Genomic DNA, 27,017 nt, shown 5'->3' with positions numbered 1-27,017 from the left:
TCTCATCATTTCAACATTTGAAGACTAAATGTTGTCTCATAGTCATTGTCTCAAATTTTTACAAAGGAGTTGAGTCCTTAATGTGAGCCCCAAAGAATTTTCAACTGCACAAACAAACCCACAGTGCCCTTCAAGTTTAAAACCAAACATCATGGCTTCCATAGGCATTTTACTGGCTTTCTTTAGATATTTAACATTTTCCAAGTGAATCCTGCATCTTTGAGGTCTGCAGCGGGTAAGGGTAGCAAGATTCATAGCAAGGTTCTTTTCATTTTTTTCTTTGTATGTGTGTGTGTGTGTGTGTGCGTGCGTGCGTGTTGGATCAAAATATATTTGTAACTTGTGTCTTTGTTCATTGTATGTCACAGAAAATATTCTCCTGTTGTTAATAATTATTTATTTGTAAGCAACTTCTTAAACGGATGCATAATAGGGAAGGATTCTCTTTTACTTTTCAAAAGGTAAACACAGGTATGCAGGGGCTGGGAGGAAGCATTTCCATCAGCGTGACAACTTTGGTGCCAGTAGGAAGCACAGACACCGCTTGGGCAGGGAAACGAATGGACAGTTTTTAATTCTGGCTTAAGCAAAAGCGTGGTGCCACCATGGGAGCATATATTTGGAGAGGAAGGAGGGAGAAGAGGGAAGCCAGTAAGAATGTCCCAGTGGTGATACAGAGCCAGGGAAGAGCCCCCAGTGAGGAAAGTAGCAGTGCAAAGAGACAAAAGAGAAAAATCCTCACAGAGAGATGGGATTTGTAGACTGACTGGATTTCTGTGGTGGCCAGAGATGTAAAACTGAATTCAACATTTCCACTCTAAATGCCTAGGAAAATAGTGGTAATAAAAGTAAAATATCTGTCTGCCTTCTATTAAAAAAAGAACATTTATATCCCTAACACAAAACATATTTTTCAGCTGGGATAAGTATACAGACAGGGTTAGGAGACCAGCTAGAGAAATATACTTGCGTTAAGCATACATTTTTCCCTTTTAAATGTTCAAAACTCATTCTCACCATATATTCTTTTGAAACTGCATCTCATTTCAAAGTTATTCCAAGGTAACACTTGAAAACTTTCTATCATCTGCTGGTCTGAGTAATGGTCTGAAAAACAATGCTTTCTGTCCCTGTACACTGGTGTTTACTTTTTGAAAAGAAAAAGAAAATCCTTCCTTATTATGAAGCCATTTTAAAAGATGCTTACAAATAAATAATTATTAACATGAGACTATTTCTATGACATATTATGAACAAAAACACAAGCTACAAATATATTTTGATCCAACACACACACACACACACACACACACACACACACGCACACACATGGGAAAATGAAAAGAATCCTGCTATGAGAAGCAAGGTAATGAAAAATATAAACTTCTGTCACTTGTACTTTATATATTTTTAATGAGCATATATTATTTCGCAATCTAAAAATAGTTGAGAGCTATAAAAGATACTGACCCACGTAAAACTGATTCTTTAACTTAGTTTTCCTAAAGACTCTGAAGGAATGCAGTTCATAAATTAATCACTAACCCCAACGCGAGTGCAAAGGGCTCCTTCAGTTACTCCAAGGTCCAGGTATCTCCTGCAGAGGCCTGTCTTACTTCTGCATTCTAAGTTCCCTACACCTCCCATTACCAGTTTTCACTTGCAACCTAAGTATACCCTTAAGAAATAAATAATTCTAGGTAGACAATTTTACAATAAGTAAATTTATGTACACCTTTAAAAACATCTACATCTAGGTGCACCTGTAAAAGCAAATAAATGAAAAACTCTTAAGTTTTCTCCTTCTGTTACCTTATTTTCTTTCATTTTTAAAGAAAGACACTCCCTTAGCTGTTTTCATAGGCTGCCTTTTGAAAGTGTCCCAGACTAAACAGAAAGACAAATTTGTCTGAATGTTGAGAAGTTTTTAGGGCTACATCCTCCCAGGGACAAATATCTTTTAGTTTTATTGCTTATTTTTCCCTTTCAAATTCTCAAGAGATAGATTCTCCAAGCCATGTTGCAATGCTAATTTATCCTGGGGAGTTATATTACCTTATTACTGTACTACCAATAAGTGTAGGCTTTCGTAAACAGGTCTTTGTCAAAGGGTGTTCATACTTCGATTGGTTGTGAAATCCCTTAAGTGTAAGCTTCCCTGCCTCGCTTCCACATTTCCACATCCTGAGGAGGATATAGCTTGTCAGACTCAGGGCAATTATACCAGGCTATGGCTAATGGAAGAAACTGACACAACAAAACAGGTATGTCCAGATGCTAAATCTAATAAGCCAGAGGAGAGATGATAAATCATCAGAACTAAACGATACAACATAGCCCCTATGGAGAAGGGAGTCAAAGACCAAAACACCACATACCAACACACTGGTCAAGATTAAGAGAGGAGCCTTGCCAGTTACTGGTTTGTCCTGTTGGTACCTGTGCCTGTCATTTGTCCTAAGTCCACTGGTTTCTTGCTATGAAGCCATGAACAATGTACTAAACCTCTGTGGCACAGTCCCTTCACATACAATATGTATATAGTAATAAAATTTTCTTAGAGACAGAAATAAGTGATACACACCGTGTCTGATATATCATGAACATGCAACAAATATTAGCTATTGCTATTAAGTATGCTGGGGCATTAGATAAATAGACCCTAAACTTGAAGGGCCAGGGCAGGAAAGTAAGCACTGAACCATGAATTCCCAAATGAATATGCTAATCAGTAATTTAATCAGGCTATATGGTCAGCTCTCTGTGTTCAGTCCAGAACTTTCACATATTTCGTACTTTGTGTAGGCTGACTGTTGTAATTCATCATCTTTTCATTTGCATATTCCTAATTGAGGTTGTATGCTTTTTAAGACAGAAAATGTGTTACAATGTTTTTCTAATTGTGAGTTATAACCCATTCCGCTCTCACATTCATTAAAAAAAGAAATGAAGGGATCTGTTTTAAAGAGATCAATCTGAATTACATTTCCTTAAATATTTTTTGATTGTAATATTTTTAGGTAATCTTGACTAACTTTATAAACAAAGACACAACATTTTAAAGTTAAAAATAGAATAGATAATACCAAAGTGTGTAACTCTTGATAGGGGTAAGTATTACTTTTTGCAAGTTACATTAAAATAAATTTCAAATTTATTCTTTATGATGTGGTGCAATCCAACATTTGGAAAAACTTTGCATCTATGTGTTATTTAGGCATCTACTACAAATACAGCAATACCTCAGTTCACAAACACTTCTGTTTGCAAACAATTCAGTTCTCAAACAAAAGCTTCGATGCAATTTTGCTACCGTTCACAAGCTCCACATTAGGAGACAAAGACAACTGCGGCCACTTTCCCCACACAAACACAAATGTGGCCATCTTCCCCAAAACTATAAAACAAATTAAGTTCATGAACCACTGTAATTTCTCAACAGATTTGTTGACTCCCTGCTTTAATTGTGAACATAACCCATAAGATGGTATTACCAAACTGTCTTATGAAAAGTTACCTAGTGTCATTTCCAGGATCTCTGCCCAACAGTGGCAACCTTTTAGAGCTTTCAATGAGACAGTCAGCTGTGCACTGTGTACCATAGGTTCACTACCACTGCCCCAGGCTGTTTCTCTACAGATTTTGAGGTTGAAGAAACAGAGGCATTACTTTTCCGTTAGAGAGGAAACTCATTGAATGATGAATACATTCTCCCTGTTGCTTATCTATACTTACTTGACACCACACTCAGACCACAGAGGCACTCAATACAACATGCACAGCAGTTTGAGCAGCTAATATTCATTCATTATTACTCTGTTATGGTTTGTGTCTGTGTGTCCCCCCAAAGCCTCATACGGTCATGGGGCAGGCTTTTAGAGTTTGATTGATTATGGGTGTGAGAGCTACACCCGCCCTGGGGTGGATAGTTTGCATATGTAAGGGAGAGGAAAAGGGTACTTGAGGCCATTCCGCCCTGGTGTGTGTTTGTTGCTTTGCTGTGTTCTGTTGCCATCAGCTGTAGCTCTCTGCCATGTGCCAGTCTGCCTTGTAACCTGCCAAGTATGGACTAAAACCTCCACAAACTGTAAGCGAAATAAACCTTTCCTTCCTTAATTTTGGGCATCAGGTATTTTGTCCCAGCAACAAGAGAAAAGTAACCAAGATATACTCCTTTAGCAAACATTTATTTATCAAGCAGCATGCACAAAGCAATGGAGATATACCTCTATATAAGGCATAGTCCCTGCCCTACAATAGCTTATAGTAGGCGCATTTAAGAACTAGGAAGGTATGACCTGAGGCTCAGAAGATCCGAGGCAAAGAAAAGCCTTAGATCTGTGCATAAGATTCAAATCTTGGGCAAGCTGCCTTTTAAAAATGTTCAGGATTCAAAAACAGTAAAGCTTCAATGGTGATCAACATTTCTTCTTGAATAATACCGATCAAATACAGAACAGTTGAGAATTCAATATCAGGACAGGAAAAGACAAAAAGAAGACAAGTACCCAAAAGTGTAATTATATATCTATAATTGGACAATTTGTCCCAAGTCTCACGGGATCCAAGGTATTAACATCTCTCATCTAGCTTATCGTGGGAACTTCTAATAGGTCTCCTGCTATGCTCTTGAACTCTTAAATCCAGTTTTCCACAGAACTGCCTGAGTGATTGATTTTAAGCACTGGTTGACTGATATGATTTTTTTGCTCAAGACCTGTAGCTGTTTCCTTTGCTGTGCAGAAGCATTTTATCTTGATATGATCCCATTTGTTGATTCTTAGCACTAGTTCCTGTGCAGCTGGGGTTCTGTTCAGCAAATCCTTATCTTTGCCTATGACTTCAAGAGTTTTAACTATATTGTCTTCCAGCAGATTGTTTCACCACTATGGAAATCAATATGCAGAATCCTCAAAACCTAAAACTACAAATAGAATTTGACCCAGCTATATCTCTTCTAGGGATCTTTCCAAAAGAGTTAAGGATATCACTTTATAGCAATACATGCTTACCTATATTCAGAGCAGCACAATTCATAATTGCTAATTCTTGGAAATGGGCTACATTCCCATCTACAGATGAATAGATGATGAAAATGTGCTATTTATACACAGTGAAGTACTACTCTGCCATAAAGGAGGATAAATTTGAGTCATTCATAGGTAAAGGAGACCATAATATTTAGTGAAATAAGTCAGACATACAGCTTAAATACCACATGGCTTCTCTTACATCAGAAACCCACAATATAAACAAGAGCAAAATAAAAGATAGGTAGTAGGAAGTGGGAGATCTTTCTCAAATGGGAAGGGGAATAAGAGATGGAAAGAGGGAGAGAAAGGGGATTAAGGAAAAGAATTGAAAAAAAATGGAGATAGAGCTTTTGCAAATGAGAAGGATTCAAGAGATGAAAGGAGCCAGGGAGGAGGAAAAGAGTAGGAAGCCAGAGAAGAATGAAAATGTGTTACATATGTGTACCAACTCCCCACAATGAATGTAGCTGCTCTGTACTGAAAACACACACTCCCCATCTCACTGAGGGCAACCTGAGGTATCAAGTCCCACAGGAGTTACTCAGGTTGATCCTCTTCGCATTTCTCTTTCCAGTCCCAGCAGTTTCTTAGATGTTCCTTAGTATGCAAGGCAGGTTTCCACCCTGAGTGTTTGCACTTGTATTTTCTTATCTTTTCACACATGGCTATTCTTTGTATATCCATTAGGTTTTTACTCAAAAATATCTTAGTGGGACCTTCATGAACCACTTTACCTAAAGTGGTATCACTACCCCTCCCCCAGCGGATACTTCCATTCTTCTTACCTTTAAAAAAAATTCTTCCTAGCATTTACCTTTCTGCACTGTGTATTTTACTTAACTATTTTGTGAATTGTTCACCTATGTTGCTCTAGTATAGAAATTCTATAAGGGTAGAGTCCATTGTCTCATTCCATTCTTTATAATACATAATTAAGTGTCTGGGCCATAACGGCTACTTACTATTTGGTGGAGAATGGATGGAAAATATAAAAGAATGCTTCAGGCTTGACTCAGGGCATTACTTATTAGAAATAAATCTAAGGAAGGAACAGGAAGACGTATACAATTGCATTATTTATTTGATTCCTTGCTTTCTTAAAAAGATTTGAGGTATCAGGGAAACGGTAATTGTTACAATTTACATATCTATGTTCTTAGGAAGGTCATAAAAAGTGTTTAGAATGGAACAGACCTGGTTAAATGCTGGAATTATTGTCACTTAATAATTGTAACATAAGGCAAATCATTTTTGTACCCTAAACTACAGTTTTCTCATCTATCAAATATAATGATAATAATGTTTACATCCTACACCTCGAACAAGTATTTTGAGAGAAAATGTACAAAGTTTAGGTGTAGTCCATGGATCACATGAAGAGCATGCTAAATGGTAGTACTGTTACTGTTTAGTATACTGTTTTATTTGCCATTAATTAACTCACATTTAAATTTTGAATTAAAGATCTTATTAGAAATTGTAAATCTAATTCATTAAGTAAGCTTAGGGATCAGAAATCTCACATATTGAGTAACCACTTGGAGATCATAATGTAGCAATCCAGTGAGGGACTAATTTATTATTGGCATTCTGAAAGAGATAATTATTCAGTTGGAACTTTGACAGGAACCACTTCTGATTTGTCATGAGCCATTGGCATTACACGAACAGTCCACACATTCTGAGTCACAATCCTATGGGCCCTACCCTACAGTAAATGACATACTTATTCAAAGCATCAATATGTGCGATGGATCATAGTACATAGCAAGGATTAGGTATCAGAGCATAAGGAGATAGAGTTTCTGAACTGTCCATTGATAACTTTTTGAGTTTCTGAAATACAAATAAGTTATGTAAATGAGGAACATCATATATAGCTCCTGTTTTTAAAATGCTTCAAGTCTAGTTGGGGTGGGAGAAATAACGAAATGTAACCAAATTACATAGGGCAATATAAGATGTGATGTCATGAATGATGGAAAATTGTACTCAGTAAGTCAAAGGACAGAAAAAGTGGAGGAATTAGTTTGACTGGCTTCTATTCGTTGAAGATAAACCTCTTGTACTATTTCTTAAAGGAAGGATAAAGTTTAGACAAGCATGGCCATGCACAGAAGGAATCCTCATTGCCGAGAACAATTTTAGCAACTGCTTAGAGCCACAAAGGGTGTGGTGTTTGGGAAAGAGAAATTTTACTGACTAAATCTGGTGGAAATGAGTATGATAAGTGGCTAAATTCTAAAGTGTTTAGACATTGGATAAATTGTTTTAGTGTGAATTATTGATTCCCTCCACCCTAGTTTTACAACCTGGCTGCATAGATCCAAAAGAATATTTGACTGAGAGCAAGGGGCTTATAACAGCCAAACCCAATATCCAATCCCAAGTCTACATAACTTCAAAGTGAGATTTTTTCTTTCTCTCAAAATAATTGAAAAGCATAAGATAAAGAAGTAATTTGGGAAGAAACTGACTGAATAAAAAATAAGATATCTCTGACTCAGTTAATACATTCATTTAGCAAGTACTGTATTTATTGAACACCTATTCTGTATCTTGCATTATTCTTTCTGCTGATGTTTTGAAGGTGAACAAAACAAACTAAAATTCCTGCTTCCACAGAGCTTACCTGTTAATGCCTGTGCATGTGTGGCTATGCTAGTGAGAGTGTTGCTGGAGAGACAGTATGCCTCAACATATTTTGCATTCACATTAAATACAGGTATTTTTAAAATTGGGCTCAATTTCTAAAGTTTTCTGATGAAAGCACCTCCAAAGTCTTATTGTTATTTGATACACTCTACTGAATTGATTCAATTCATACCTTGTTCTAAGAAACATTTTGCACAATTATTTCACATAATTATAATAGCTAAGAGTTAATATTACCATATTTTACAATGAAGAAGACTGAATATAGAAGGTAAGAGATATTCTCAAACTGTGCAATACATGAGGAAGATGGAGTCAAATGTAGAGGTTTTTTAAATGTCAAGAACACATGCTTTAAAATCATTGTTACACTGTTTTTCTAATGTTATTGTTCTTACTTCCAAGGAATTTCAAAACTAAAAGGCTGTAGGTAGGAAGATTTACTGGAAAAAGCAGTAAGTCAAGGTTCAGGAGACCCAAACCCTATCCCCAAGCCTTCTTCTGACACATGAATAGAGCAACTGGTCATCTTCTCCTCTATCTTATTTTTCCTATCTCTGATATTAGTCTAATGCTTGCATTCATGTTTCAGGGATTGTGGACTTGTGAATGTATACATAAGTGCATTTGTAGTACAATAAAAGAAGGAAAATAGCAAGATAAGGGATACAAAATACTTTGGAAAATGATCATCAGTATCATTACTTTAAATAGAGTTATTTGAAGGGACAAAATGATATGGACTTCCCATGTTTTCTCATCACAGGCACTTTTCACTTTACATAGGCAATTTCAGATCAAAATGGAACTGTACATCTACATAATGGTTGCTTCCTTTTTGTGTAAATAGAATCAAATTAAATTGTTCTAATCATAATCTGTAAAAAGTTAAAACAAACCCAAAATATAAATCCTTATTACTCAATGTGAAGCTAACAAGGAAGCAGCACATAACTAATACCCTTTAATTAGAAGTTTTCATCTCTTTTTCCCTCTATGGATAACCTTTCTTCTAAAAATTAGGTAACAAAGTAACACAGTTTTCAAAGACTTAAATTGTGATGATTGCTCAGTTAATTCTATCATTTCAGCCTTGCAAGGCTCTATACTCAACCCACTACAAACTATTTACAATTCTACAAAGTGTTCTTCTGAGCTCCCTGCTTTTGTCATTCCCTCCACCCAGCTTGATTTCCTCACTCAGGGCTGCTTGGTGAAATTCTATCAGTTGCCAATGCTCCACTTAAAGGTGACCTCTCAGTGAAACCTTTCTTAATCAGCAGGTAAAACTGGGCAGTTTGTTCTGATGCTACAATTATATATTACATAGAGGTCCATTACAGGTCTTATAATAAATCCAAGCCCTTGTTTATATGTCTGTGCCTTGTCCTAAACTGGAAACTTCCTAAAGCAATGACTATTTTCTATCAATCTTAGATTTCAAGACAAATATTAGTGCATAAATTTAGCATAACACATAAATTACAGTTGTCATTCAAAAAACTTTAATAGATGATTGAGTACATGGTGACCCAGGAGTCACACACACACACACACACACATGTGTGTGTGTGTGTACACTAATGGTCCAAACTTAATGTCTTGATTGCTACATGAAAAATTACAATAGCTTAAAACACAACACTCTCAAGGAATACTTTTGATTATAGTATTTTATGAAGGCTATTGACAAAATATAGAAAAAACAGATTGCGACATTAACAGTTTATTCTGTATAGAAAAAATGGACAAAAGATGTTTCTATTCTTTGAATTTTAACCGCCTTAAATATTTGGGTCACTGTAACAATAATTACATCAAATCATGGCAAATATCAGAAACTACACACCTGAAGAGAAACTTTATCAGAACCAAATAGGTAGCTCTGAGTATAATGGAAATAAAATCAAACACTTTAAAATATAAAAATAATATAATACAAATTTTAAAATATTAGGTGACATTGTATGGCACCAAGCTGGTAAAACATTCGACTGCTTTAAACTGCAAACTCTTTTACAAACCTTGCTATCTCAAAAGGAAAAGATAACCACAAAATAAAATTATAAGTTACATAAAAAAGTGCAAGAACTACTTATTGAAATGTTATAAACGTACTGAAAACTGAAGTGAATTGACTCACATGCAAGCAAGATTATATATTATACGTGGCACTGCATAGGGCTCAGTCTGTATTGGTCAATGTGTCAGAAGTATCTGTATCTCAGTGCAGATTAGTCAAGAACTGAGAATTCATTAATAAATCATCTGAACTTATGTAAGGTATTGCTTGAAGTCTTCATTCATTTGCTTATGAATTAAGTGAGAGAAATGGAGAGCTAAGACTATAAAGACAACTGTTAGTAGTTATGAGTAGAAAGAGGTTTCCCAAAGCCAATATTAAAAGAACACTAGACTAGGTTTTCCTGTACTTCTCAAACACAACAATAAAATATCAAGACAATTGTTAATTCTTTCTCTACATTATTTATGGTACTTCTTCTGAAGAAAGCATTTTCTCCTTTAAAAAAACAAGGAGGGAAAACATTAACAATTCGCTAATTTTTCTAAACAATGACTATTATGCACATAATTCAGAATGTGAGGTAGTGCTAGGGAAATCCAAGTTAATATGTGGTATACTCTCCACGCTTTTAAATATTTTTCTGTTATTAGCTCCAGCATGAGAAAAAGGACTACTCAAGTTAATTTTTTAAAGTAGTAAGAGTAAATTTTATAGAACTCCACATGATCCACAGAATGCTTCCTAGCTATACTTGTAAAAGAATTGGTCATCTGAACATAAATACTACCTGTTTGAAATTCAAATGGTAAACAAAAAGACTTACAAAAGAGCAGCAGGGAGTTCTTTAGTGAAACTTGTAAATACACAGAAAATGAAACTTTAGTACCCAAACACATTAAACACTCCCCCAATAAAATAAAAAGAGAAACACTCTACGTTGATTTTTTATTTTTAAGATCCCTATTTTAGGTATTAAGTCATAACTGCCTCTTAATATTTTTTCTCAAATGCAATCACTTTCCTTTTTCGACTTCCTTCAGTAAGAAATACAAGCTCAAAATGTTAACTGAGGATGTAATTCACTTAAATTATGCAACTGGAATTCCACAGCTGGTCTCTCTGGCTCAGGGCTGAATGAATAGTGTCAGAAATTCTTCCCAATAAAAACGCCCTAGTTCATGACAAGGGGTAAATCTCCCAAACTTAGACTCAACTTTAGAAGCTCATTAGCTACACAGCAAGCAAATGTCAGTGGAGTGAAAACGCGGGGCAGCAGCGCCCACGCAGCCCAAGCAACCAGCCCACCCAGAGCCGATGATCTGGGTGATTCACATCATCAATTCCCAATGATAATTACTTGTTTATCGGCACAGAATGGCCAGGTATCCCGCAGATCACATTCTAATGTCATTACAGCCGCTGGATTTAAAGCCCGGCTCTTAAACAATTAAACTGCATGAACACAGGCAGCTTATAGCACTTTTTCAAAGAAAGACTAAATCCTAATTCAAAGCGTGCCCTGTCGCTTTTTTTGTTTGTTGGTTTGGTTTTTTTTTTTTTTTTAACATCCTCTGATTTCTTGGTTCTGGCCTACCTAAATAATTTTCATCTTTTCCTCCCCCCGCACCCCCCCAAGAGTGAGCATGAACCTGAATTACAAACAGTTAAACCTGAAGGTCACTTCACAGCAGCGTTCCAGCGTGCTCCCCCAGCGAGGCTGCACGGCAACAATAAAACAAAGCCTTTGCAACCACCTGTAATAATCTGCCTGCTCAGCCAGCAATCGGAAAAGTCCTGGAGCTACACAAGGTAGACATTTTCTGCAGCTGGTTTAACATGTATATTGTGCCCAGTTGCCGTCTCGCCTCCTCTTACCTTCACGTTAGTCCGGAGTGCACAGTAACATGCAAAGAACATTGCAGTAAATAAGGAGCATATGGACCGGTATTCAGCGTCTCAGCACAGCGCAAGCCCCACACACACGATCCTGGGCATGTGCTACTAAGGAGCATCCGTTCCCTCTGTCAGTTTGAAAATGCATTGATCTCTGTTTTCTCTGACTACAAAACGACATGTCTTGAAGGCACTGAGTGAGAGCTCAAAATCTCTTCATTGGCTATATATAGCCTTGTGCCCAGTAATTTCAATTAGCTGAGAATTCAGCATCTGAAAGTTAAGACCTCAGTTGCTTTTCCTTCTAGCATTTTAAATCACTGGATTAAAAAAAAAAAAAAAAAAAGGAGGGGGGAATGAGCTCACCCAGGAAGGAGGGGGGAAAGGTGAAGAATTGCAATTTAACCAATGAGTTACTTATATTTCTGGAGAGCCCTGCTGTTATCCTGTTAGATACTTTACAATGGGATTGCATCTGGCAGATTGTAAATGAAGAGGAAGCCCTTTTCCCTTTGGAGGTCTAATAGAAACTCTGCATTATATTCCAGGCTATTCTGATGCAGCACCCTGTTTGGCAAATACTACACATCATTGCAAGTATGTCTCATTCTGCTTTTCTGTGCGGAACAGGAGCAAGACCAAAAGATCACTGTCTCCTAAAGTCCTTTGAAACGTGAACTGGGTTTCCCTGGGTGCTCCGCAGTTATCGGGCTGGGAGATACCACCTTCTCTTACTTCCCTCCCCTGTACGATCTGTTATGTCTTCCAGGGATATCTGAAGTTGCTAGGCTCTTTAATAAAGCAACGCATGTAATGTTCCAAAACTACAGTATACTTTATTGGTAAGGGATGACCATCTAAAGTGGATGGAACTGGACTGACGACCTAAGATTCTAGGGGAGAGTCTAACCTCAGAACAGCAGTTACTGATGCTGAATATAAAATGTTCAGCTGCTCTAAAAGGAAGAACATATTGAGAGAAAAATAAAAGCTCCTGCCCCTATGAATTCATAAAGGAAAAAAACTTAATTCAAAAACATCGTCATCGTCAGATCCTACTGTCTGTTGTCATTTCTGTCAGGCATTGGATGCTGCAAATTAGCTCAATTTTTACTTAGTGAAGAGGAAGAAGTCCAATTGAAGGTTCTAAACTCAGATTTCCTGCTTTGGGAAGCTCTCATGCTCAGCTAGAATTCTACAGCTATCTGGCAAAATGCAAGCAAAAAGGAACAGTTCTCACTGCAGTAAAAATAGTGGGAGGAAAAGAGTGGTTATGCCTTCGCCACAATGCTCCCCATCAGCTTATAGCAACAGGGAAGAACAGCATAACTCACTGGAAAAAGCTGCAGTGACTTTTAGGATTTTTCTTTGATATGTTTGCATAAGCCACCTCCCCTTTGGAGCCTGCAGTGGTGCTGAAGTACCGGCAGAGTCCCTGGGCATTTCTCCTGGGCAATGAAGTGAGGCAGCTTCAGGAGCAAGCAAGGTATTTCAGGGAGAGAAATCCAAGAAGAGCGGGATTTTCTATTTCTCTCTTAATGACAAGCATGCAGAAAGTGTCGTCAGTTCTGACTAAATAGCTATTTTGGGCTGTCATTGTTTGTGCCTTTTTTTAGGAAGAAAAAAGGCAATCTTAGTTTAAGCCGGAGATTCTTTAGCAGCATCAGAGAAGGCAACCACTTAATTTGATTTCCAGTTCCGTCTGTCATAGGAGACTAGGTAATTACAAACTATAAGCACTTGCAACACAACCAGTGACTTCCAGGACCTTAAAAAATAGACATGGACACCCAGCTATCATCATTCCACAACTTTTATTAATGGCTTTAAATGCAGAACCAAGTGTTTCAGTTAATAACATTTCCCTCTCCTGAGGTCTTAGCAGGTTACATTCCCTGCAGCGCTTCCCAGTAAATGAACCCAAACATAGCAACTCAATACCATGGAAAACACCAGACAATTTTAAAAAGCTTTTAACACCTGGGTGTTGAGAGAATTTTTTTTTTTTTTAGAAAATATCTATGAATAACTACTATCAAATATTTTTTCTATATTAGGATATGAGAGAAAAGAAAATGTATGTATTATTTCAGATCATTTGAACAGAAAAAGCAAAGGACGAGATGGAAAGTTTTACAAATCTCAGAGCAGTTCATAGGAAAGGACTAAACAAAAGTGAAGTTATTGGTGAAAAAGCTCACATTTCTCTGTTGAGGTCATGAAAACCTTCTAATAGGACTTCAAATACAGCTTTACCATCTGTACATTTTTTAAAGGGCTCTTGTCCTTGAAAACCTGTTTAAACTCCTAAGTATATTTTCTAGTTTACAGACTCTCACACTGGTGTAGGCTACACCTGTAGATTTACTTTCTATTTCCCTGAAGTGTACTGGAATAGCTGCCTTAGTATTCTTATTTTACAGATACAGGAAATGAGACATTAACAACCAAGACAAAAAGTACTTTTCTTTAAGGTAAAACTTCAACTGGGCAGTGTACCTGCAAGGAAAATAACATTTGTTGTTATGGAAGAAAATTTTAACTGGTTACATAATTTTGGAGACAGAAAAATAAATCCAGGTTTCAGTACTATCAGTGAGTAGCCCTGCAAAATCATTTCTATGCCAGATCCTTTTCTTTATCATTTGCAAAATGGGTACAAAGATTTAACTCTTCATTTCATTAAAAAGATTAAAGATAAATCCTGAACAAAATAAAGTCTATATGGATCAATAATTAAAATATAAAAATTTAAACTATGAACATATTAGAAGAAAACAAATATGGTTTTGTAAAACATGGAGTAGAGAAGCCTGAAGCCACACTAGAAAGATATATAATTGTAGGTATATAAAGGAGAAGACTTCTGCCTGAATAAATTATGTAAAATGACAGACTTGGAAAATATTTGCAATATATTTAATGATAAATTTTCTTAAAATACAAAAAACTTTCATAAATCACTAAGAAAAACATGTAAGAATGAATAAAAAAATAGGTGATGAACATAAAGTGACAACTCAGACACAAAAAAAAGGATTAAAAAACACATTAAAAATGCCCAACCAAAAAAATACCCAACCATATGTTTAAGGAATAATATAAAAATTAGAAAAAATTTTAGATTGATATATTAAATACTAATTGGAATACATTAATTGGTAAAAAAGCTTCAAAAGATAGCTGGGTTATCTATTAAATATTTTAAAAGGCATATGCTGTTTGATGTCATGATTTGACTTTTAAGAATTCATCTTATATACATGTATGTATGTATTTATGTAGGCATGTATCTAAATATCCATTCATGTAGGAACTAGTTTTTGAGATTACAGCTTATTTTATACCATAAAATAGTATACCGGTATTAGAAAATATAAAGCATTAACATATATATTTATGTGGGAAATGTTAAATGTAAAAATAAGGCTCTTAAATAGCTGGTATAGTTTGAACCTGTTATGTGTGTGCATATTCATGTATTATTGTAAGTAGGAGTATATGTACAATGTTTTAACAATGTCAACCATTAGGAATTCAAATTGGGTCTATGGAGAGAAGCAGAACCTTATCTTTCATTTTTCATTTTATCCACTTCCATGTTTAGGAGAATCATTCCCAATGAACTATGTATTCAACTACCCCCTGCTAGTAAATGAGAGAAATGAAGTCACAGAGGGAGGTAATCCTAGAAGTGGATTCGCCTATTACAATATTCAGAGAGCAAAGGTCGGGGGATGATTGTGAGATGGGGAAAGGAATCTGCTGATTCCTTAGTTGGTTTTAGTTCTGAATTCCTCTCTACGTGCACATCACCCTGTTCTGTATGTAACTTCAGTGTGCATAAACAGTATGTCTGTCTTAGAACATGGCCCTAAGTACAAACCAACTACTTTATTTCATTCTGAAATGAAAAAGTGCCTATCAACTAAACTTGGCTGCAAACACTTCTTACCTTACGCACTAAATTTAGAACCTAACATCTACATATCTTTGGTTTGTGTATTCTAAGCAGTGAGCATGTAATGTTGTTTAAAATATAACCTAGATTTATAAAAAATTTTGAAAAATATTAAGATAATATACCAGTATGATTTTTAAAAAATATAAGACAATACCAGCAACAGTATCTTTTAATATGGACAGATGATTTATATTGATGTTCTTTCTTAGAGTAGACAGTTTACTTAGGGGTATAAGTTTACTTTGTTTTCATTTTGTTTTGTTTAGACAAGAAAAATTAGCTATGTTTAAATGTTAAAGATCCACTAAGTCACATTCCAAAGCCATTAAGTCATAATCTCTACCGACCTAGGTCTTGGTAGATTATAAAGTTGCCTGCCTGATCCCAATGTTTACCAAGGGTTGAAAATTACTGCCTTGGAGTAGGGATCAGCAAACTGACTTTATGAAGGACCAGATAGTAAATATTTTAGGCTTGCAAAAGATAAATCTGTCTCACTATTCAAGTTTGATGTAGCAAGAAATCAGCATATGTAGATAGCTATATAAGTATACATTACATAACATGTTTCAATAAAATCTTATTAATAAGCTTTAAAATTTGAAGTTTACCTAATGTTCACACACAAAAGGATATTTTTTTTGCAACCACTTAAAAATGTAAAACCACATCCTTGCGTGTTGTTTGCCAATCTCTGCTCCAAAGTCCAGAGCAGTAGTTCTGACATTGTAGCGTTTGGGCTAGCAGCACAAGCATGCATTGATAACTTGTTAGAAATACAAATTCTGGGCTGGGGATATAGCACAGCAGTAGAATACTGTCTATCACGGGCCCTTGGTTCATTTCCAGCATCCATAAAAAGGGAAGGCAGGAAGGGAGGAAGGCAGGAAGGAAGGAAGAAGGAAGAAATTAATTCAAATTCTCAGGTCATACCTCAAACTACTAAATCAGAAACTCTTGGTATGTGACTCAGCATTTCCATGTAAGGAAAATGTTAGAGAACTGCTGCTCCAAAGGAAAAGAGAAAGAGTGATAGCTGAAGCTCCCACAAAGTAGGAAGATGTGGATTTCAGAGGACATCAGCGGAATTAACCTTAGAGAGAAGTATAGAAAATAAAGAGATGTGATTGCTAGTGTAAATGAGACATACCACAGTGGAGGCCCAAGCCTCTTTGATAGGAACCACTTGAGTAAGCAACCACAAAAACACCTGATAATGTAGTCTGTTACCTCTTGGAAACTTTAATACTTCTTGGGGCTTAAAAAACAAACAACCTGTGTTTGAACTCCTTTCTTTTTGCTATCTGTCAGTTGTGCGACCTTGAACAAGTTACATAAACTTTCTCCACCACAGAAAATTCCTCTGTAAAAGATCACGAACCTACTTTACATTATCATCATCATCATCATCATCACAGAAACGTCATAGGGACTACAAGAAATGGGTATGCAGACTGTGTACCCTCTATGAGTAATGAAGTAAATGTAATTACTGGGGGGTTTTAGTGGGAAGGAGACTGAAATGATAATAGGGAAAGGAAGAGGTAAAAGAATGTTATTATTTCTCTTGAATAACTTCCAAATACTTAAATGATACTCCACAAGCTGTGTGCAGATTATCTAGGGATTCCCTATGATTTTCAATCAACCTGAAAGAGAATCCTCTGAAAGTTTAGTTTTCTTTATATTCGCTGATTATATCCTTCATTTTAGATGAATTAATATATCATGATTAATATATTCTGGAATTAATTGCACATTCTTTGAAATTTTTCTGAGATAATAATTACTAATTTATACATTACAAAACACTTCAGAGTAGTGTAGACTTTTTACTAAAGTATCCATAAAGGTAGAAGAGATTATATTATAAATACCTGGAGGCACAGGAGCAAAATGGAGTATCTTTGATGTTCTATTGCTTACCTTTTTTTTTTCTTGTCTTTTTGAGACAGGATCTCACTATGCAGTTCAGCCTGGCCTTGAGCTCACTCTGTAGCCCAGGCTGGCCTCAAACTTGCAGTGATCCTCCTGCCTCAGCCTCCCAAGTGCTGGGATTACAGGCATGCACCACCATGCCCAGCCTCTATTGCTTATCTTAAAAATTAATATAAATGTTACTTGTAAGCTAAAAATATTTGTTATAAAAATATTTGTTATAATAATGTATTATATTACTTACCAGCCACTAAATTTACTAAGCCATAAAGCCTATACAATGTTCATCTTGTGGCTTTGGGTACCCTCTGCTCTGGATGCATAGGGATACTCTCACCTCAGTTCATGAATTTAAGTCTCGATCCTCACACCAGCCCTGAAGATGTTGTCATCACCGCTTGTATATGTATTAGGGAAACGTGACACAGTAATTAAGTAAATTGCACAGATTTATACAGAAACTACAGGCTCAACTCCAATACTAGTTTTTCTAATTTCAAAGCTTGGAGCAAAATTTTTAAGATCCCAGCATCTAGACAGTGATTTCTACATTCCTACTAACATTTCTAGTAGCATTAGACACAACATTACTTTTATATATAAATAATTCTAATATCCCATTTACAGTCATAAAACAATAGGTAATAACCTACTTTGACATATAATTTTAAAATTCAACATGGTAAAATTAGAAAGAAATAAGAGTTGAAATTAAAGTGCATTTCAATGGAAATGATTACGTATAGCATAGGTAAAGTGGCTTGTACCTATATTTGTACAAGGTGAATATATGGAATTGGAGATTCAAACATCACAAATATCACTTCTACCGGTGAAACAATATTCTGGTCTGGTGGAAAATTTTAGTAAATTTCTGAACAACACAATGAACAATAATCCCTCATATAATGGAAAAAATTGTATTCTTGAAAATTTCACAGGAAAGGCTACATAGTAAATATGCAAAATGGAATTAGATTCCACCACTAGCCTATGAATTAGATTCCTAAATGCAAATCTCTAAATTTCCCATAACAATTACTTCGGGTCCTATATATCCCAAAGAGCTTCTACAAAAACTTCTCTATTCTCTCCACGCCTCAGACCTTTCTCCACCCCCATTCCTCAGCAGATGACAGCCTACTACCCATGGAGAAAACAAAGGCCATCACACAGGAAATCTTCAATTTTTACCACAACAAAAATCAAAAACAAAAGCCAGTATCTCCTCTCAAACTCCCTTTGTGCCTCCTGTCACAAAGAGAATGTCATTCTCTACCTAAAGTGACTGCTACCATGTGCATTCCATAATCAACCTTCCCACTGTCTGGAGCAACAGCAAATAGTCTCCTCATCTCAGGTGTGTTCCTTTATACTCAATCCTTCTCATAATATTTTAATACACTCAAGTCTCTCCCATCTTAAAACAACAGTGACAAAATAATTACAGGAAAAAAATTTCTTCTCCTAACCATAACTCCATAGCAAGCTCCTCTCTTTTCTCTTTCCTTCACACACAACTTGTTGAGGAAAGCCAACACTTCACACTTCATTCATCTCATTTTTCACATTAACTCCTAAAAAAGTTAGGTTATGCCCTTGCTCCTCCGGGAAAATGGCTACCACCGCCGGCATGCTACTCATTCAACTGTCACCTCTCCATCTTCACCTTCTGGACTTCTCAGAACATTTGAAACAGCTGACTCTTGCCCTCTCTTTTTACCATACTCTTTTTTACCTCAAGGTTTATCACCTCAACTGTTTACTATTCCTTCAGCCTGAGACTGTTATGTGCCTAAGTTCCTTGAGATTCAAAACTCGGTTCTCTTATTTTCCTGTTCAATTCCTTTTCCGAGGTCTTGTTTATTCCATGGCATCTCTGTGATGATGACTTCTGAATCTTTTTTCTAATCCATATCCTTTCTCTGAGATCCAAGTCTACTCATCGAACTCTTAACTGTTACTGGAACCTCAAATTCATGTCGGCCAAAACCAAACTTTGAATTTCTGTTCAAAATGTCCTTCTCTTCTATTTTCTCTAGTTTAGTGAACAGCATCTCCAACCATCTTTGACAACTGCTTCTTTGGTACTTTAGCCTTTGAATAATCAAGCTTTCCTAACCTTCTTAAATATTTCTAGAATTTGTAATGTTTTCACCATATCCATAGTAATTGTGTTCTCCTGGGGGCTTTGAGAGTCTCACTGTGGAAACCTTCAAAACGTTTTCCTCACATATATTCTTCACCTTTTCAAATCCACTTTTGAACTAGAAATGATAGCAATTTTCTGTACACATAGATCTAAATCGTATTATTTGCAATTACAAGTGTGCTGGCTTCCTAGTGCTATTCAAATACAATTTGAAATAATCAGCAGAGTCTTCAAAGTCCTAGTAGGTACGATGCTTGGTTTGGATCAGATTTCACTTCATATTCCATGCTCCAGCCACACTGAACTTCTTTCAGTTCCGAGACAGTGTCATGCCCGTCCTCAACACAGCAGCTTCCTAGATGCTTTTCCATAAGTCTGGAATAGGGTTTTTCTATCAAGGCTGATTCCTGTGCCCTCTAAGAAAAACTCATAAACTGGAGACCTTTTTTGATTACCAGTTTGAGGAGGAGCTATTATTGGGATCCAATGGATAGAAAACAGAAATGATGCTTAGCCTCCTGCAGTGCACCGGACAGTGCCCCATGACAAAGAATTTCCAGCATGAAATGCCAGTAATGGTGAGACTGTAGAACCATGTTCTGGAAGGCTCTCTTGTAACCCAGAAGACCCTCGTGTCCAGCTGAAACAATTTATTTATCCTATGTCAACTGAGATGCCTATGTTAGAATAAATCTTAACTGATTTGTCCCTGCATCAGGGCCAACTATTCTATAGATTTGCTGCATTTTCTCTTTAATTTTGTAGTCATCATTGTAATTTAGAACTCTTACTTAATCTCTTACTGCTTGCCTTTCTTGTCAGGATATAAGCTCTATGAGATTGGGAACTGTATTCAACACAATATGCTCATCCGCTAGCTGGACTCTCAAAACATTTATTAAAGAGCATATGAATAAATTAATGAAGTTATTTCTTAGAAAAAAAGAATACTAGGTTCAGAATACTATGTAGGTGATCCTAGTCTTGCTGTTAATGAGAAATATCCCTGAATAAGACATTTAGACTTCATTTGATCTTATTTTAAAATATTTAAAATAAGAAGAGTAATTCCAATAAAAGTCTCACAAGTATTAAATATTTTTATGAATACTTAAATATTTTGTAACACTCCTAAACATTATAAATTAGACAATGATGCAACTACATAGGAGGTAATAATAGTACACAAAGCCTTAAACTCATATATTTCTTTTAAATTTTCACTTACAAGAATTAGTGAAAAAGAAATTAAACATTTAGATCTGTGAATTTTTATCATTAGTCAAATTAATAAAATATGAATATTTAAAATATAATGGAGTATATCTAAAATGACAGGTATCTTTTATATGTCCAATATAATAGAAATCTTGGAAAGTTACCCATATTTTCCATATACATATTTTATACATGTATGCATACATATATTAGAAAATTGCCTAATAAAATACTGACAGTAACTGTCTTTAAAAGTATAAGATTATGGTAATTTAAATTTTTTATTTTTGTGTTGCTGGATTTTCTAATTTTTCTAAAACAAAGATGATTGTTGAGATTAAAAAAGTAAGAAACTGGGGCAGAAATGCATTTCTTAAATTGTAAAGGAACTGTAAAGATTTGCTTTGTTTTAAAGAATAAGATGCAACTAGAGACTACACTCATAAGTGAAATAAATCAGACCCACATGTGTAAACATCATATTGTCTCCCTAGTGTAAGAACCTGAAAGAGTAAATAAAATCTGAAATGTACAATAGATATTGTGAAGGGGAAAGAAACTGCTAGGGAAAGGAGAAAAGAAAGAAGCAAGGGAACAACATATATATATACACAAAACAGCTAAGATACTTGTACAACTAATTTCTATTGGTTTATTGAAAGAAACAGTTAATATTTTTTGACCAATTTTACATGCTTATACCTGGTAATCTGAACAACTACTTTGAAGATAACAATACACAATATAAAAACCATGGTTGATTTCCTATCATCTTGTTCTGAAATTCTGTACAGTTTTTAATGTTTCTTCTTATTTTTTATTCTCTTTAAAATAAAAAATGAGAAAGGTTTTATTACTAAAAAAGAATAGGATACAACTCTTGCCTTTCAGAGATTTTTCAAATCAATTGTTAAAATAACTATCTAGATAACTGTCAATGAAGAGTAAGAAAAGGATCTATCCTGATCAAGCACTTGGTGAGCACTTACTAGATTCTAGCTGCTTTCCATACATTAATTTATAAAATCTGGAAGAAAAAAAGCCTACCCCATTAGATAGGTTTCATGATATCCTGGAGACTAAACAAATTGTTAAGTCATAGAGAGACAAAAAAACAAATTAAAATCAAACTAACATCTCAATTGCTTCAAAACTTATGTTTTTTCCATTCAATATTTCTGGGAGACGCATAGTGAAGATCCTGAGAGCAAGGGATTGATTATAGTTAGAGGGCAAAGAGAGGACACAGAGGAGTCCGAAGATCAGGTAAAATTCCTAAAATTTTAATAACTGAAAATACAGGAAAAGACCTGAGGAAAAACATTTCTTGATGAGGGAACATTGCAAATGAAAGTGACAGGTGAACAGAGAGCTTATAGAATTCTGGTAGGCTTGGTAGGCAGATTGGTTTGACCAGAATATACTAGAAATAGGAGTTTTGTCAGCTCAGTGAAAAGACTTGACATTTACATGGTAGGACTTGTAAGCTGATATTAATAAAAGTTAGCTTAAAATACTATAATATCAGTAGTATTTTGTCATGTTAAAAATATATGACTAGTTTTAATCTGTTTTTGGAAATAGAAAAATTTAGCAGTGGAAGGGGCATTTGTGAACATCTGGTAGACTTCTTTTATTCTAAACATGAAAGATCTCTGACCTGAAAAGGGGAAAGTAGTTGTCATTAGTCACAAAATTGTGTTAGCAACCAGGTCTCCTGGGTCCACATTGGGTTCAGTTCCTAGAAAAGGCAGCAGGAAACACTATGTTTTTCTTAATGGTTATTTGAGCTTTGTATTATGATCTCTAACCACCAGTAACAGAGGTTCAGAGAAATTAAATAACATACACAAAGTTAAGGAAGCAAAGTATACCTTACCCCAGAGCCCATAATCTTTTATGAATAGATATATCACCTCATTTTGTTATTGTGTCCACATAATTTCAGTTTCATATATATCCAACAAAAATCAATAAAATATCAGCAATTATTCACTTTTCTTTAACTTTTTATGCAGTACTTATTATATTTACCCTGCTTTATTATTCATTGTTATTATTTTCTTTTAGTTTAATAGTACATATGTGCAGTATGCTTACATTCCCTGTGGGAAGTTGCTATAGGAATATAATACATTAAAATTCCTTTTTTCATCCCCTAACCTTTCACTCTCCCATCTCTTCTCCTTTCCCTTTGAGAATGATTTCTCTACTTCCTGTTACCTTTTATTTTGCTCTTTGTTTTTACTGAGTTTCTCATGTAAGAGAAACTACATGATAATTGTATCTCATTTATTTAGCTTTACATTATTGTCTCAAGGTGCAACCATTTTCCCATGAATGACTCAAATTTATCTTTTGTGATAACAAAATAATACTCCATTGTGTATAAATACCACATTTTCCTTATACATTTACCTGTTATTGAACATATGGGCCATGTCAAAGATTTATCTATTAGGAATTGTGCTGCTAAAAACATGGGTATGCATGTATCACTGTACCATATCTGTTAAACCTTTCAGGAAGATTCCTAGACGGGGAATAGCTGGGTCAAAAGAAATGTCTAGTTACAGTTTTTTGAGAAACCTCCATAATGACTTCTACAGTCATTATACTAGTTTACATTTCTGTAAACAGTAGAAAAGGGATCCTTTTTCTTTGTATCCTCTCCAGCATTTGTTATTACTTGATTTCCTGATGACGGCTACATTTTCAGAGTTAGGATGGAATCTCAGTGTGGTTTTAATCTGAATTTCTGTAATGACCAATGATGAGCATTTCTTCTTGTATTTACGGCCATTTGACTTCTTTTGTGAATTGTCTATTCATTTTGCTTACTCATTGTTTGATTGGGTTTTTTATTTTAGGGGGCCTAATTTTTTTGAGTTTTTTTTTTAATATATTCTAGATATGAGTCCTCTGAGGAATTACTGGCAATCTTTTGCTTTTCTGTAGGTTGTCTGTTCACTCCATTGACTGTTTATTTTGCTGTACAAAAATTTTTAAATTTGATATGATCCCATTTGTTGATTCTTGAAACTATTTCCTATGCAACTGTAATTCTGTCTAGAATTACAGAATTCTGTCCTTGCCTATGCCTATGACTTTAAGAATTTTACCTATTTCCATGATGGCAATCCTTTTAGAGTGTTCAGTGATATAAAGAGCCTACTAAGCACGCATACTATAAGTTTACCACGAGTGACCTATTTTGTCTTCCAGCAGACTGAGTGTTTGTGACTTAATGATTAATTCTTTGATCCATTTTTATTTTATTTTAGTGCATGGTGAGAGATGTGGGTCTAGATTTAATCTTCTGCATGTGGACAGCCAGTTTCCCCAACACCTTACATTTAAGGAGCTATCTTTCCTCTAAAGTGAATTTTAGCCCCTTTGTCAAAGATCAGCGTTGAACATTCTTTTGGTTGTTTTTGAACAAGAACTCTATCCTGTTCCATTGATTTGCATGTCTGCTTTCATTCCAATTTCTTGACAAACATCTTACACACAGCTTTTATAGGTAGAGATAGAGATCTAAGTTTTATGAAAAAAAAGTCATAAATTTTTCTTTTAATTATGCATCAATTCTAAACACAGGTTTCTTTTGCTAAGAGTTTTGGTTTGATTTTTAGATCGCTGACACTAATAATTTAAACCCTTTAGACTTTGAAAGTCTTCTATTTCACAATGAACAATCAAATTTAGTTAATATATCCCTATAGATAAAATTTCTTTCTTATAAAGGCCATAAAAATTCACTTACATGTTTAAAAGATTAGACAAATTCACAAATGTGTTCAATCTTCAACTGGCAAAACACACATGGAAGAATCCACTGCTAGCCTCATCTGCAGATGATCCCTTCCTCCCAAACCTACTAACCACAATTCCTACATATTTTTCCTTTTTATTTTTTGGTACTGGGAATTGAACTCAGGGCCTCACACATGCTAGGCAAGTGTTCAACCCTACTCCCCGATAATTGCTATTTTGGACAGGAATGCAGACAGGGACTGCAAGCAACAAGTTATTAGCAGCAATGCCACACCTTATGTAAGAACATATGCCTAGTGAGCAATTTATCTACAATATAGATACACTATAAATGTATTTAAATATAGCCCTTTGTATGTGTGTTTTTACATTTCTTGAAGTACTCCAAAAATTAAACATATGCAGAGTTATAATTGAATACATAGTTTGAAAACAAGCAGGCTAAAATTCAGCTATTCAAAGAGATATATAAAAGATATATACATAAAAATATAAAACAATGTTGTGTTCTCTAAACGATACAAATTTAATAATTACTTAATAAAACACAGAAATACCTTTGAAACAACCTTAGGCAGTACAGATAAAGTGTTCCTAAAACTTCCCAATGCACTATCATATTAAGTAAACAGTTCAGTTTGAAAGACTAAATATACAAATGGACAATGACCAGCTCACATATGACAATAGGTCTTTGATCAACAACCTCTGTAGCAATTGGCCTCAGTCAGGACTCAGTCAGTGACTGCCAGCCTTTGCCAGCTGGTCTTACCTCTGCTTCTAACTCAGGATAAGACAAGACAAATACTCTAATAAAATGTTCTGATTCCAGTTAGCCTGTCTCTGTCTCCCCTATACAAAAAAAGTCTCCAATCAGAATAGGTCTAAGGACCTCCCTCTCCCTTCTATAAAGTTTTTCTACTATAGACTGCCTGCTTTTGACTTTCTACCTAACCAAACTGATGGCGGTTGACCCCTATGCTCTACAGCAAATTCTGAATAAAAAGTTCCTGCCTATTGGGTGGTCTTTGTTTGTTTCCAATAAATATCTTCAGAAAGTAGAGATCAGTTTTATGTAGGAGGATCATTTGTCCTAGTTTGGCAGAGTTAGTTCTGGGTTTTGCCCATTGTTCTAGTGTAATTAATAATATTCCCATTTATTCTCAGAAATGCCCTTGTTTGAAAAATAAATTACATGGCTACAGTGACTTGAGGCAAATTTGTTCATTAGACAGAGGTATTAGCCACAAACTGGTGTTAAGTGACTGGACCTAGAGCAATGCTAAGTAACAATGAATAGTGAACTGGGCTATTAAAGAAGTAGCTTCCTCTCTGATCGTAATATAAGCTGTCAAATTAGGAGGAGGCCAGAGTATCATATCCATTGATTCAGGTTTCTTCTGATGAGATTTAGGCTTTAGTGAACAAGAGATGGGCTTTTAAGAGGTGTCCTCTTTTCCCCTTGAGGTATTCCTGCCACCCCTACAGGATGATGCAGAAGTTACCATGGCAAATTCCTCTCCCACGCTGCTGGAAGTCCTTCCCAAAGCAGACTAACTTCTGTTCTCTTTCCACACCCTTTCTCTCTCGTTACATAGTAAGTCATTCTGAGAGCAGATTTCAGACTCTAAACTCCTTGCTAGCTTCTTTGAAAGTATTTTTAAATTTACTTTTCTACATGCCACTGTGCATGTCCAAAGAGAAATCCTGATGGCACACATGCACCAAAATGTGCCAGACCGAAAAGATGACCAAAGAAAGAATGGCTGGAAAGAGTTCATGGAAAGAACTCTTCAATTTGATGATCTTCAATAGTCTGCTTTCAAGTTAAAATATATGATTTTGTAACTTAAATATTCAGCTTAAATAAATACATGGCTTTTACCTAGTAAGTGTCATATTTTAGCATGGAGTAATATAGACTCAATGGCTTCAATGTCAGAAACAACTAGGTTTAAATCTATAAGGTTCAATATGGTAGACAAAATATCTCTTCAGGAGGGGGGAGAGGGGGAGGGGTGGCACAGGCCTGTAATCCCAACAATTGGGAGGCTGAGGCAGGAAGATCACTATAAATTTGAGACAAGCCTGGACTACAAAAGTGAGCTCAAGGCCAGCCTGAACTACATAGTGAGACCCTGTCTCAAAAACAAAAAAGCCAGGTGTGGTGGTGCACCCCTGTAATCCCAGCACTTCATAGGCTGAGGCAGGAGGATCGCCACAAGTTTGAGGCCAGCGTGGGTTAAACTGTGAATTCAAGGCCACTCTGAACTACATAGTGAGATCCTGTCTCAAAAAAAAAAAAGACAAAAAAAATCTCATCACCACCATAAATATGACCTGAGATTTGGCAGGGCCAAA

The 27,017-nt window shown here is 35.6% G+C and overlaps 1 protein-coding gene across 7 annotated transcripts in view; it reads right to left on the bottom strand.

Moving 5' to 3' along the window:
* Positions 1-27,017, bottom strand: part of Dlg2 (discs, large homolog 2 (Drosophila)) — a 1,924,417-nt gene that overhangs the window by 1,309,584 nt on the left and 587,816 nt on the right. Inside the window, exon 1 of one of the 7 annotated variants that reach the window (XM_005379790.2) lies at positions 11,590-11,903. The exons of the other annotated variants lie outside the window; for them this stretch is intronic. Within the exon in view, the coding sequence (XP_005379847.1) occupies positions 11,590-11,631 (42 nt within the window). The 5' untranslated portion in view covers positions 11,632-11,903. Of the gene's footprint in view, positions 1-11,589; positions 11,904-27,017 lie in introns of those variants that run through there. 7 annotated transcript variants of the gene reach the window in all.

This window comes from Chinchilla lanigera, unplaced genomic scaffold (assembly GCF_000276665.1).
Source record: "Chinchilla lanigera isolate Chin_1 unplaced genomic scaffold, ChiLan1.0 scaffold00013, whole genome shotgun sequence".
Classification (NCBI taxonomy): Eukaryota; Metazoa; Chordata; class Mammalia; order Rodentia; family Chinchillidae; genus Chinchilla; species Chinchilla lanigera.
This window is presented reverse-complemented; position numbering and strand designations above follow the sequence as displayed.